Source organism: Xyrauchen texanus, chromosome 1 (assembly GCF_025860055.1).
Source record: "Xyrauchen texanus isolate HMW12.3.18 chromosome 1, RBS_HiC_50CHRs, whole genome shotgun sequence".
NCBI lineage: Eukaryota > Metazoa > Chordata > Actinopteri > Cypriniformes > Catostomidae > Xyrauchen > Xyrauchen texanus.
In genome coordinates, this window is record NC_068276.1 from 6,870,731 (window position 1) to 6,886,011 (window position 15,281).

Consider the following 15,281-nt stretch of genomic DNA (forward strand, 5'->3'; position numbering starts at 1 on the left):
TATCGCAGCATCAGGACCCACACCAGCCGATTACATGACCTTTTCTTCCCCCAAGCAATCAGACTTCTGAACACTTGATTTCTCATGATCAATATACACAACACTGCACTTTATTAATCTATTATCTCACACTGGACTGTCATAATTATATTATCCACAATAGAACTACAGCATATATATGTATATATATATATATATATATATATATATATATATATATATATATATATATATATATATATATATATATATACTTTTTATTTTTATTGTATGTGTATTCTATATTGTGTGTATTGTTTACTGTACATTGTATATAAGTATTGTGTTGTGTAAGTATGTGTACATTTGATATGTAGATTATGTTGTTTATTGTAATTGGTATATGTCTCGTCACTGTCATGACTGCTATGTTGCTCGGAACTGCACACAAGACTTTCACCTACTGTTGCACTTGTGTATGGAATGATATTCCGGACATTATTCAAAAGGAATTGCAAATTGTATTTGCAATTGCGTTTTCAATTTGTGGACGCATAAAATGTGACATAATCCAAACGCAACTGCAAATCACGCATTACCGTTTGCATTTTCGTTTAAGCGAACGCACAGTGACTGCCAGATTTCAAATGGAAAAGCAAAGTCCGTTTGCAACTGTGTTTCTCATATCTTACGAGTTTTGGCCCTGTCATATTTAAATAGCAATTTCAATTACCACGTCTGCTTTTTCACTTTCTCAGCGTCGCGTATGTAGCCAGCCAAAACTCAAATGGAATACTATTTTTTTTTTATTTTATTTTTTTTATTTAACAAGACGATACATACAAGAAATATAAACAATCTTTCAAAACAAAAGAGAAATTATGGTTCAGAATACATTAAGAGAGGAAATGTGAAAGAAATTTAAATATATTCAACAATAGTCTAAAAAGAAAAGAGAGTAAGAGAAGAAAGAAAAAAAAAAAGAAGAAGAGGGCACAAAAGAAAAAAAACATTAAGAGAGAATATTAAACATGGCACTAATTCTGGATGTTTTCATTGCTTTCTTGTTAACAGAAGTTGAAATTGTATTTAAATACATCTTCAATTCTTCTTTGAAAAAGCTAAAGTGGGGTTTACTTTTCATATATTTACATTTATGGATATGAAACTTTCCAATATATAAAAGAAGGTTTATACAAAAACATGCATTAATTAGATTCTTGTCTTTAACATAAAATCCAAAAAGAATGTGTCTATATGATAAAGAAAAGTTACATAAAACCTTTTGGACAATCAGAGCATCAATATTGTTCCAGAAAGACCGAGTAAAAAGACATTCCCAAAACAAATGATCAACAGTTTCAGAGGAGGCTTCACAAAAAGAGCAGGAAGTATCAATATCATTTCTAAATTTCTTTAAAAAGTATTTAACTGGATAAAATCTATGAATAATTTTATAGGATATTTCTTTAACTTTATTAGTTAGAAAGAATTTCTGAGGAAGTGACCAAACATATGACCATTTAATATCATCAAAAGGTTATTCCAATAAGAAATGGAGGAAGGAATTGAAGTAACAGGGTCCAAAAATAATGACCTAATTTTATAATTGGATTTATGTATTGAAAAACAAATAGAACCAACCACAGTAGATTCAGGGCTAGGGGGAGAAACAGAAGTCACTGTAGCACTATTATTGTTTCTAAACAGCATACAGATTTCCAAAGAGATGGCCTTGAAAACTATATTAAATTCTTTACTAGATACTGGGACTTGGTATCGTGAAACAAAATCGGAATAATTAAATAAATTACCTTCACTATCAAATAGCTGGTTTACTAATATCACCCCATTATTGAACCAGTTTTCAAGAAATAAAGATTTCCTCTTATGAAGAATATTACAGTTGTTCCAAATTAAAAAATTGTGTGGCGAGAAATTATGCTTGTAAATAAGTTTCCAAGCCATAAGCATCTGCTGATGATAATTGGAAAGTTTGACAGGAAGTTTACTAATTGAATAATTGCACATTAAAAGAAAATGTATACCTCCTAATTGAGAAAAAATATATCTTGGGATTATACTCCAAATAGAAGATTGATTGTGAAGGAAACGTTTAAGCCAATTAATTTTTAAGGTATTGTTAAGAGAATCAAAATCAATGAAATTTAAGCCACCTTTATTATAAGAATTCAAAATAACTGATTTTCTAATACTCAAATGGAATACTAATTCCCTTAGTATTTCCATTTCCGATGCCTTACACAGAAACCTGTCAATCAGGGTCAAGGGTGGGATTATGCTATGGGGCGTGTTTGTCTTGGGACGTCACTCACAGTCGACGGTCAAGAGGTGATGCCCTGAACAGACGCCGGTTTATCAAATCAAATCAAATCAAATCACTTTATTGTCACACTACCATGTACACAAGTGCAACAGTAGGTGAAATTCTTGTGTGCAGTTCCGAGCAACATAGCAGTCATGACAGTGACGAGACATATACCAATTACAGTAAACAACATACTTACACAACACAATTTACATATCAAATGTACACATACTTACACAACACAATAATTATATACAATGTACAGTAAACAATACACACAATATACAATACAATAAGTAGGAGTATATGATATATATATATATATATATATGAAGTAGTATATTGAGGAGAATATGTTGACAGTCCAGTGTGAGATTATAGATGAATAAAGTGCAGTGCTAATTATTGATCCTGATAGACTGTGAGTGATGTCACTTCCCAAGACAAACACAGCATAATCCCACCCTTGACCCTGATTGACAGGTTTCCGTGTAAGGCATTGGAAATGGAAATACTAAGGGAATTAGTATTCCATTTGAGTTTTGGCTGGCTACATACGCGACGCTGAGAAAGTGAAAAAGCAGATGTGGTAATTGAAATTGCTATTTAAATATGACAGGGCCAAAACTCGTAAGATATGAGAAACACAGTTGCAAACCGACTTTGCTTTTCCATTTGAAATCTGGCAGTCACTGTGTGTTCGCTTAAACGAAAATGCAAACGGTAATGCGCGATTTGCAATTGCATTTGGATTATGTCACATTTTATGCGTCCACAAATTGAAAACGCAATTGCAAATACAATTTGCAATTCCTTTTGAATAATGTCCGGAATATCGTTCCATACTTGTGTACATGGTCGTGTGACAATAAAAGTGATTTGATTTGATTTTGATTTGACCCCAAGGACCTCAAGTCTACATATTAAGTTTTCCAGAAAATCCTGATGGAACTGGACTCATCCAAGCTTTCACCAAAAGTCCAAGCACTGAAAGTTAAGTGCTCAAGTGATTAAACTAGATACATTTCAGTGTTTGGAAATCAATGTTTTTCTTAAATACAAAAATAATTTCCATATGTTCTTGATTATTTACAAAGCACTCTGCAATCTGCTCTCAATGGCATTTGTTGCAAGTTGTTCTGCCATTCAAGAGAAGCCTGGGTTAGATTGCTTTGATTTACTACTGTCAAGCACCTGGTGGTTAATAGCATGCTATCCACTCCAGGATATTGTTCCATTTCTCAGTTCATGATGAGTTTATTAAGGCTTTTGAAAACTGGCCTTGATAGGATTTGTTGTATTTTCAAGATTTTGTGTTTAACAATAAATTGTTAAATGCAACAAAAATGGTATGATTTATTTTCATGTACTTATTTTTCTATGTATTGTAGTTATTGTTGTAGGTGTGGGGTGAATGGAAAAATGATGTATAAAAAAGAAATATATTTGCTTATAAATTTAATATGCATTGGGTATTAAGTACATAAATGTGATTTATTTAGAGTATATTGGGTTCATTCCCTAAACCTGGTTATTATGTATTTCAAACAAATAGGCTTTATAACACGGACATATAAACATTACATTAAGTTTATTAGTTTGTTTATATTAAAACTATGTAATGCAAATGAATGAAAATGTTATATGCAATTAAATTACATAAATCTTACTAATTAGGTTAAATATTTCTGTGAGTGAAACACTGCTCATTGAAGTTTTAAAAGGTCGAAAATCCAAACAAATTTAGTAGTGATGCACGTCATGCAATCAAAAGAAGCCTGTTTTCATAAATTAATATTTTTTTGTTGTTGTTTCAACGTGATGCCTCATGGATAGTTTTCATTTATATATACATCCGTTTAAGAATTAAGATGAAAGCAAAATAAATCTCCTCGCTTTTTCGTCTCATTTTAGCATAAATACATGCATATGTGCATCAGAAATATCAATAATAACTGCCATCTTATCCGAAAAAAGAAAATAATAATAATAACAGGGCCTAATAATAACTGTACCCATATTATAAGCTCACGAACCGTTCATTGGTGACTTGTTAGGTCTCTACTAAAAGTAGGCTACGATCCATAGCAATCAAAAAACATTTGAAAAATAACAGGTTTCTTCATTTATTCCACTTACCGAACGCAATTATAAAACGTAAATATAATAAAATAAAAAATAAAACGTAAATAATTTCATTCCAGCTTCGCTGAAAGCTAAAGAGCGTCCCGTAACCTCCTCGTGCTCTACTACTAGTTTCTGTTTAACAAGCAATGGTTGGATTACATCCCGGAAATGACGTCGATGCTGTCAGTCAATAGGAGAAAAAAAAAGTATTCCGCTTTCACTGCATTAAATATTCATATCAAGGGTGTACAGCAAGATGTTCGAAATGTTTCAGTCGTTTTTAAATAAATTAGGCTTGTATACCTCGGTAAATTTAGTCATTATTCCGAATTGGGTCCCGTAAAAGCTCTTCAACCCAGATCTGCTGCAAAAAAACTCCTGTGCAGACAACGAGTGAATTGACTAATTGCACAAACGTGGTCCGAAAAAAGGGAACGCTTGCTCTCCTCGGATGCATGTTTGTTGTTGGAATTACTTATACGTGGTTAAGCAGTGAAGCGCCTCCCAGCCTTAGTCATAGACCTTGAATCCTAGCGCATATATGCAGAATGCGTTTTGGGTTGAACACGATCCTATAGCCCACTTGCCCACAGGACCCCCTCCACCTCCAATTTCTTTCCCTTCTTTATAGATCTCCTCCTGCATGAACGCCGGATCATGCTAATATACTTGGGCAGGAACTCGGTTCTGTCGTTGGACTCTGTGAATTTGGATTCCAATTTAATGCAGTTTTGGATATAGTCTTTCCATTTAAGAGCAGGCAACGGAAGAGGGGGCGACAATCCATTTCTTAAACGCCGAGAATAGCTAAATAAATCTAAGTGAACAAATACAACTTGAATTATTAGATGTTTGATCAGGCCACGAGTATGGGCGATGGGATCGCCGAGGACCGAAACCATTGTGGGTCCAATTCGTTGTGCCGTGACAGAGACAGAGACTTCCAAAGCAGGAATGAAGTGGGGAACCGGTCACCTGTGCAGAGCTCCACAGACACAATGGGGACATCGGCATCCACACCGACTTCATCCAGCGAGGATGGACATGATAAACTTTTAGGAGTGGATCCGGACTACTGTCGAAGAATTCTAGTCAGAGGCGAGTTTTTCTTTTTTCTAAATCCATTGAAACTAATATTAAAATAATTTACAAGCACAGTTATTTCCCATTCACAAACAAACAAACAAATATTTGTTTAATGTCTCGAACAGACACCCTTTCAATTATATAAAATAAAAATACCTTATATTCATATTAGCCAGTGTATTTCGTTGTGGTAGTGGCAGTAATTAAAACATAAAAACACAAATGTATAATTAGAGATGTAATACAAGGTTTTATTCATGAAAACATCGGCTAAAAATTATACAGAAATTGATACCAAAAAAGTGGGTATGAAGCTAGAATAGGCCACAACAAATTTCACAATGATGTCTCTAAACACATAAACAATATCTGTATTTGAACATAAGCTTAAAATACCACTAGATGAATAGGTTTATTTTGAAATATTACAAGAACTTTATTTTTCGAGTGTGCATTTTAGGTTTCCTGAACAATCTGAAAGCTATAATGCATCTGATGAGTTCTGTCTGGGTTTATATTTGCATGTATATGCTGTACATTTCTGTTTCCTTGGATGTCAGTGAGAGTTCAAACAAACACAAGCTTAAAAATACTAACACGCGCTATAGCCTATCTGTGCTTCTGTGTTGTAAAATATCAACATACTAATCAACATTTTGCCCAATTTGTAATGTAAGTTGCCTACTTAATTGGGTATAAAATCCTATCTATCTATCTATCTATCTATCTATCTATCTATCTATCTATCTATCTATCTATCTATCTATCTATCTGTCTGTCTGTCTGTCTGTCTGTCTGTCTGTCTGTCTGTCTGTCATCTAATTTCTAAACGCCTTGAAAAACACCTGTATTTCTAAACACATTAAGAACTGGAAAAATGTGAATAATTACATAAATAAGTTGAAGAATTAAGATTAAAGCCATAATTTGGGAATCTGTTATGATTATTCATGTCTTACACCTTTGTGGCATGTAAATGTGACATCACCAGGACGTGTTTATTATGTCTATTTTTCTGTTCCCCGGTTTTTATTTATTTATTTTTAAATATTAAAACAGACGGGTGGCGTGTAAAAATGTAGCCTAAATCTCGAAAGTGAAATCTAAATGAGTTGATGCCCTACACCTGTAGGCCTATGTAGGACTGATATAGCTTTTTTTTTAAATCTAGAATAGATGTGCCCGTACATTTCTTAATTTGAATAGTTTGAACCGTGTAGCTATAGGCTAATGATGATCACAATATTGGGCCAATAATGCTTTTCATGTCATGTAATGCATTTAGCCTATAGATGTTCAATTGAACTATTTTTGTGAATGAATAGAAGCAAATTTATCCTAAATAAATCCGCCACTATTAGGTGAAATAAATAAATAACCATGGCCTTTAAATTCGAGCATGTACCTTTAAAGTAACTATGAACAGCGAGCCGCGAATTTAGTCGCCGATTGCAGAAAATGTATTTCACGCACTTGCATCCACAATCTGTCGTAGCATTTAGCACCGCAAAGATGCGATGAATGGACGAACTGGGTCTGATCGGTCTGAGTTGACGGGCTGTAGGGGATCTGAGTGGCTCGGGAGAGCTAAGCCCACAATCCCCAGTGTCACTATTTGTTTTTAAAGCTGACGATTGAATGCGCCGGATCCCTCGTGAGAAACCAGGGTCACCAAAAGGTCAACAAGTCTGTGTTATGGGCCGACAGGCTCTGGTCGATTTTAAACCACGAGGAAAAAGCAATTAACGAAGGTTTCGCCATAAGCATTTTAGTGTTTTATATCTACAAATACAATTAAGTTTATTGTGATACTACAGCTCGTCCAAGTGTAATACTGAGCTGGGTTGCCAGGCAGACATTCACATAGGTGGAGCTATGACCTCCAGAACGTCTTTCAAAAATATGAATAATGCACCACATAACCTAATATTAGAAGAAAATAGCCAATTGTAGATAATTATATAATGATGTAAATGTGTTTGCCATCAACGTTAAATATCATGTACAATTGCTGTAAGCAAATCATTAAGATTTATATTTGATGAAACTTCTCAAATATGACTTTTAAAGCGTATGTTTGTCCTAAATAGTACGCTTACATTTTAACAATGTTTAACAATGTCAGACACTGTGGAGGGGTTTCTGTGTGTATTTCAGATGAAATATTAGTTAGTTGAAATATTCACTACTTCAAAAGATCTAGGCCTACATCGATCAAGTTTCATTTGATTAAATAAGCCAGTTTCACTTTTGAGGTAAAAACGTTTGTAGATGTGTTTAATATATACTCAGTACACAGATGTTGCACGCTCAAAACAACAACTTGAAATGTTGAACTGAAATTGAAATGATATTCTGTAGATGCAATATTTTTTTTTTTATTATTATTATTTTGTCGCTAAATGATAGGCCTACCCATTTGAAACTTGTTGCATTTGAGCATATTGGTTAAATCAGGAAGGGCTCCAAATAAAATAAAATAAAAAGGTTTATAAGGATGATTTTGTATAGCCATCGGACTGCTCAATGGAGGAAACAATCTAAAACAATCATTAGATTGTTTGTTCCATTTTGTTTTATTATTATTTGGTTAAACAAATGTGATCATTTATGAATGAGGTTTTGGGCATTACGATGTATTTACTTTTTTAATTTAAGCTCATGCAAATATTTTGTGTGATTATTGTGTGTTTTTGTATTGTGGTGAGAAGCCAAAGGAAAATTTGCACGTCAGTGGTCAATAAAGTATAAAGGAAAGTAAAGAGCTCCTCAAATTTACTATCCAATATGTGGTATCATGGTGTTAAATCATCTGGATTATTCCTAATATTTATTACAAACCTGTATGTCCCTTAATGCATTATTTTCTTTTATTAGTTTTGAGTTATTGTAGACATTCATTATTAGTTTTTCATTTATTATTAGTTTATTTCTTTTTATCAGCCTGTTTCTTCCCTATGTCACTAGTGATATCAATACAAATAATATTTGACTTGACTGTTTCATGTTGTTAAAAATGGTCTTCATTTTTGATTGCTAAAAATAATACTATGTAGGCTCACCCTGCTTGTCCAGTTGCTATGGTCTGGAACGTGAACGTGGATGTTGCATTTTCATGATGTCATCCAAAAAATAGACCAACTGGAATTTCGACGTTACTCACTGTAGTAACATCACATCGTTCCATTTCCGGTTCACCCATTCACCCAGGGCAAATGTACAGTAATCACGATTAAACCACTCTAGCCTTAACCGATTATCATAACATTGAAACACAGTGCACACTATAATAAATTAACTACATTAATCATAGGGTAATCAAAAGAGGCAACTGCATAAAATATAAGCAGCTGGCTACAAGTCCTTCAATTGGACTAAATAAACATATTTACTTTATCTCCTTTAGTGGATGTTTATATCAGTTTCTTAAATGTAGTTAACGACCGTGTCATGTATTCCTACTGAAAAGATAATAACAATATCTGAATAGCTTATATCAATATCACCACAGCGTTTTTGCCATATTTGACAAAAAAATAAATAAATAAAAATGAATTAAAAACACCCATCCTCATTTTTTTTATATTTCCTAAACAGACGCCAAGGGCACTATTCGGGAGATTGTTCTTCCCAAAGGCCTCGACCTAGACCGGCCGAAACGCACGCGGACCTCCTTCACGGCGGAGCAGCTCTACCGGCTGGAGGTCGAGTTCCAGCGGTGTCAGTATGTGGTCGGCCGCGAACGCACGGAGCTTGCCAGACAGCTGAATCTCTCAGAAACTCAGGTACCGACAATAAGTAAAAACTTTTCGAGTATAAGCCTGTTTTTTTGTGTTACTGTGACTCGATCCTGAATTAGGTACTTTTTTTTAATCTTCCTGCTACTAATTTAAATACATAATAATAATAATAATAAATACAATATCTAATCAACACATTATTTATTAACATATTGCAGATTTTGAGATGTACAAATAATTTCCTTTAACAACGCCAGTTCCAATTTTATTGATTTTTTTAAAGTGTCCTTTAAGACTTCAAATGTCATAAAGGCATCAGATCATATATTATTTTTTACCATTTCATGAAGCATTTTCTTTGGTTTTACTCAGTTTACTTCTTCGATAACATAGTATCATCTTCAAATTAGGCCTGGAACTATGTGTGCAATGTATCTGTATCAATATATTTGATAACCATATCATGGAAGTGTAACGCGACATTTCCAGTGTTTCAAACGACTTTTTTTTAACTGTTTAAGTGACACAAAATTATTCAATGGGTGATCTAAATAATCCTTGCGTGCAACTCGTTACTAGACATTTATGATTTCCATATCCTCAACAATAATAAGACACCATAAAGTCTAAGACCTATTGAGCGACTTTCCTTGACCATAAATGAACAGATGTGACTGGTAAATAACCAACATTCGGGCAATTAAAGAGGCTGATAAAACATTAAAGAGCTGAAGGACATACTGTAAATGAATGAATGAACGAATGAATGAATGAATGAATTAATACTTCGGGATTTAATTTCCCGCACAAAACTATGTTTTGTTCAGAAATGTTGTAATGTTTATATTTCGGAATTTGTCGATTTCAAAGGGGGTGAAAATTAATAAATTAATATACTACATAAAGAAAGAAAGTAAGAAAGAAAGAAAGAAAATGGGTGATTTGTTTGGTCTGATGTAAGTAAAAGCAAAAGATTACACCAAGTCAAGTTGGTGCACCAAAGTGGCCAAAACATAACGAGTGTATAGACGTCAAATCGTGCGTGAGAGTTACCAATCTCCAGTCTGCAAATGCTGCATGTCAGCCTGCATTGTTTTGGGCACAATGATCATAATTAGTATTCGCGCAGTGGGCGTTAGTGGGCGGGGCTACTCTTTATCCAGACGTGAAGGGAGGGGTTCTCCAGGCATCATTCATGCCCTATGAACTGCGTCACTTCTGTTAACCATTTCTTCTCAATTTATTTAAAAAGTTTGAGTCATTGTATATCATTGATAATTAGCACGCTGAAATACAAACATGTGTTCTTTTTAGCCAATGGGTGATATCAAGAAATGTTAAGTAAAGGAATAACCGTTTTAATCAGTGGATAAGACGTTATGAAGCAGTTATTAATGACTGATGCAGTTGTAATAGGGTATCTAATAGAACAATACCAAAATGTAACATTCAGACTGTTACTGAGTGGTGAGAATAGCCTACAAAACTTTATAAATGGCCTCAATGGACGTGCGTCTGTTGTTTGTAGACGCAGTGTTATTGTGGACATTCATGATTCTAAATTTCCAAAATCACACAACATTGGTTTAATGATGCAGTTTGTATTAACAGCATGATCATATACTTCCATCTGTTCAGACCAAACCACTGTAAAGTTGCATTAGGAAAAGATAGAGAATTCCATGATTCAATTCGATGTAATTCACTTGGCTGATCATCAACTAATTCAATCCATCAACAAAATGGTGCTGGCATCAGCAAGGGTTTATTTGGGAAGTTTAATGGAGCCATTTCATATGCTTCAGGGTTTCTAGTTAGTTGTCTAAATAATATCCCCGTAATTATTTAATTGCGTTCAGCATTAGTCTACTACACTCACATCCTCAAGTCAGTCAGATATACTCGTCTTTGATATTTAGTTTGGACTTTTATACTGAGCCAATCAAAATCATGGTTGACTGAATTAATAAAATGCAACATTCATGTATCTGGGCATTCAATTTCATTTCATTATCCTAAGATAACATTTTTAACCTTGTTAACTTTCAGATAATTTAGTAAAGATTTTTCTAACAGTCTAAAATATCGTACTAGTATGGGATCAAAATCCCGTCAAAAGTATTGCGGTCACGGATCCAAAAATAATTAGCGTGCATCAAAAATAAAATAATAATAAGCGTTGATAAAAAAAAAAAAAAAAAAAAGAAATTCACGCTAATTATTTTTGGATCCTTGACCGCAAAACTTTTGACGGGATTTTGATCCCATATATTAGTTTGTGTGTATGGATTTTGATCCCATATATTAGTTTGTGTGTATATATTAGTTTGTGTATATATATATATATACACACAAACTAATATATGGGATCAAAATCCCGTCAAAAGTTTTGCGGTATATATATATATATTACACCCAAAAGCTCTGGATGGATTGCAAACTGAATGCAAATCAATCAAGATGTTCTACAGTCATATTTTAACAATAAAATAATCTCAGCCCAATTTTTTTAGGAAACCTGACATTAATAATATCCAGATTTTTTTCAAAAAAATCCAAAAGAATCAAAAGCATTTCAAACACATTTATCTCATAATACTGTTTGTGACATGTCTGCAACTCTCTCTCTCTCTCTCTCTCTCTCTCTCTCTCTCTCTCTCTCTCTCTCTCTCTCTCTCTCTCTCTCTCAATTCAATTCAATTCAATTGGCTCAATGGGCTTTATTGGCGTGAAAGTTTCAAAAACAATTTTGCCAAAGCATCATATAGAATAAATAAAATAGAATAAAAGCAAAATTCATTTAGTCCAATAACTTGGACAGTATACAATTATTAGTAATATATAAATAACAGCAATATATAAATTATGTGTGTTTGTATAGATCTTTCACTGTCCCTCAGGTTGTGGCATGCTGATACATATTGGGCAGCAATCTCTCTCTCTCTGTCTCTGTCTCTAATATGGTTTAATTCAGTTTTTATTATTTCAAATAAAAGAAAACAATTATGATTTAAATTAAGTCTAATTCTAAGTACAAAAGTATAATTGTAATGTAAATATTTATTTTCTGTAAATGCATATCCCTGTTGAACAGACAAGTCTGTAAAATTCCTAACCAAGAATGGTTACCAAAGTGTAATCTAAAAGATGCAATTGAGAATGCACTCCAAAAAAAAAAAAAAAAAAAAAAAAAAAAAAAAAAACAAGTAAAAAAACTAAAGCAACATAATTCTAAAACATAAATTATTATAAGAATTAAATTCTTAGATGCTGCTTAGCTTTTTTAGCTTTTTTCAGTTGCTCACCTGGCATATTCTAACGAATAAAAAAAAAAACATTGCACCAACAAAAGACAATGAATTAAATAAACCTTATTAAATTAATACATTTAAATTGGACCAACATAAAAAGTTAGCTGAATCTAATAAAGTTGAGCGATTTGACGTAATCCAACTAAATGATATTGGTTTAATGAAACTGAATGAATTAGAAGTAACTTCATTAAATAGCTTGTAAAAAAAATCTTAAATTTAATTAAATAAAGGTAATGAATTCGTTTATTGAGTGTGGCTTTGGAGACGCTCCTCGCAATACATTGCAATAAATCGTGTTCAATCCAACAAAAACGTTTCCTTTTTCGTTTAAATGAAATGCCTTTTCTAAAAACTGCAGATAAAGTGCTATTACTCATTCATATTCATTGATGATACAACTCTCGGTGCACCAACCTCTGTCCATTTTGACAAAAATGTGCGAAATGCAGTAGAAAAATACCTAAAGCGTAGCTTATTGTAGAGCCGTATTCATCTATATATCTGTACACATTAATTTCAAGTTATATAGTAGCCTAAAGTAAGTAGAATAAGAAATTGAATAATTTCAATGGGCTAATCCAATGCTGGTGAAACAAGAATGAAGTAGGCCTATTCAGTGATATGCAGTGTTTATAGCGTTTTGGATAATCGATCATAATAATAATAATAATGAAATAGGCTAAACATATTGATTTAATATATATATATATATATATATATATATATATATATATATATATATATATATATAAAACATTCACATGAACATATGTTCTGCTATATCCTATTGTTTAAAGTTACTTTATTAATCAATTTATGGAACCAATATTTTTATTTAAAATGTTTTATTTTTGTTAAAAGTCACGCAGAATTCTAGCTGGGCTATACAACAAAAAGTCACACTCTTCCGAGATATCCGAAGAAGGAAAATAAAACAAACTTTCTCTGTCAGGCACACACGCAATTGAAATGGCAAAGCAAAGGGCGATTCAGCGTTTGATATCATGTGTGCACTTTACACATGCATATCCATATTACGCATGATAAACTCAACAGTTTTTTTTACGGATAATGGAGATTTCACCATCGATACTAGAAGCTGTTAGGGTTGTTCTGGACAAATAAATACACAGAAATCAAACGACACTTTACAGTTTTTCTCAATTGCTTTGGCTCAGTTCTCAAATGTTTTTTTTATTTCCCAAAACATTAAGTTCAGATCTCTGAACAATTCGCTTCTTTTTCACATCAGATTGGAATTTCTTATTGATTTGAGCAACTTGCAAATGCTTTGGCACATGTGTGCAAAGAGTACATACAACTGTCTGCAGTTTGGACAACAAATAATTGCATATGGCTTGTTGATCAAAACTGATGACTCGATTCTCACTTACACTGTCAAACACTTCAGAACTTCTCAGATATTTTTTATTCTGTAAGCCATCACATTCAAAACTATCTATTCAATTATCATAATTAGTATACATGAATGTATATTCTAAAATATATCTGACATTGACATTGTTTGTAATGTTTGCTAAATTGGCACATGACCTCTAATTGCATTCACAATCTAATTGCAAATTACCTCTAATATGAATCAACCATTTAATCATTTAACCAATCAACTTTGGGAGTATATATATATATATATATATATATATATATATATATATATATATATATATATATATATGTCTATATATATATAGATTGCCCACAGCACAATCACTGCTGTAGAAGTTTTTGAGAATGGAGGACATTCACAACCCTGAACTGCAGCAACATGCTCATGGAAGAGCAATTGGAAGGCGTGTAAGAATACGTGGTGGTGGTAGAGGAAGAAATAATCGAGGAAGAGGTGGAAATAGAAGAGTCAGAGTCTCTGATGAAATCAGAGCCACACTTGTGGATCATGTCATAAATCATGGTTTAACAATGGAAGAGGCTGGTCGAAGAGTACAGCCTAATGTAAACAGGTCCACAGCGTCATCAATGTGCAAACCTTTCGTAGGGAAAACAGGTAAATATGTTTTTTTTGTTTCGTTTTACAGTATGTAAAGTATTTTTACAGTATAAACAACAATATTGTAAAGGTAAATGCAAGTCTATTTGTTTATTCTATAGAACTGCACGACAACCTCGCGCTGGTGGCAGAGCAGCAGTATTTAACCAACTGCAAGAACAAGAAATTTGCAACATGGTCATAGCCAACAATTCCATCAGGCTAAGAGAGAGATCCAAAGTGCAATCATAAATGACAATAATGTCTTTGCAAATATAAATTCTGTCAGCATTTCCACCATAGACAGAGTTTTAAAAAGACATCAGATGACTATGAAACAGCTCTATAAGGTGCCATTTGAGAGGAACAGTGAAAGAGTCAAGGCGTTGCTGTACCAGTATGTCCAGGTAAACCATTGGTGTGCACTTAGTGAGTTTTCCTGTTTTTCTAAGATGCCTGTATTACTTTACTGTAAGTTTCAGAAACCCATAAGAAAAAACATTTACTGTTACATTTTTTTCTGTGTTTCTTCATAGAGAATCATGGAGTTAGAAGTACATGAAACGACCCACATTCTTGTTTTTGTGGACGAGGCTGGGTTTAATCTGTCCAAAGGCCGGAGACGTGGTCGCAATCTCATTGGACACCGAGCCACAATTGACACACCAGGCCAACGTGGGGCCAATATTACAATGTGTGCT

The 15,281-nt window shown here is 33.3% G+C and overlaps 1 protein-coding gene across 1 annotated transcript in view; it reads left to right on the top strand.

Moving 5' to 3' along the window:
- Window positions 1-5,283: 5,283 nt before the first annotated feature.
- The window catches only part of vax2 (ventral anterior homeobox 2), a 29,367-nt gene continuing 19,369 nt past the window's right edge, over window positions 5,284-15,281 (top strand). Inside the window, exons 1-2 of the mRNA XM_052134964.1 lie at window positions 5,284-5,533; window positions 9,119-9,306. Coding sequence (XP_051990924.1) covers window positions 5,284-5,533; window positions 9,119-9,306 — 438 coding nt within the window. The remainder of the gene's footprint in view (window positions 5,534-9,118; window positions 9,307-15,281) is intronic.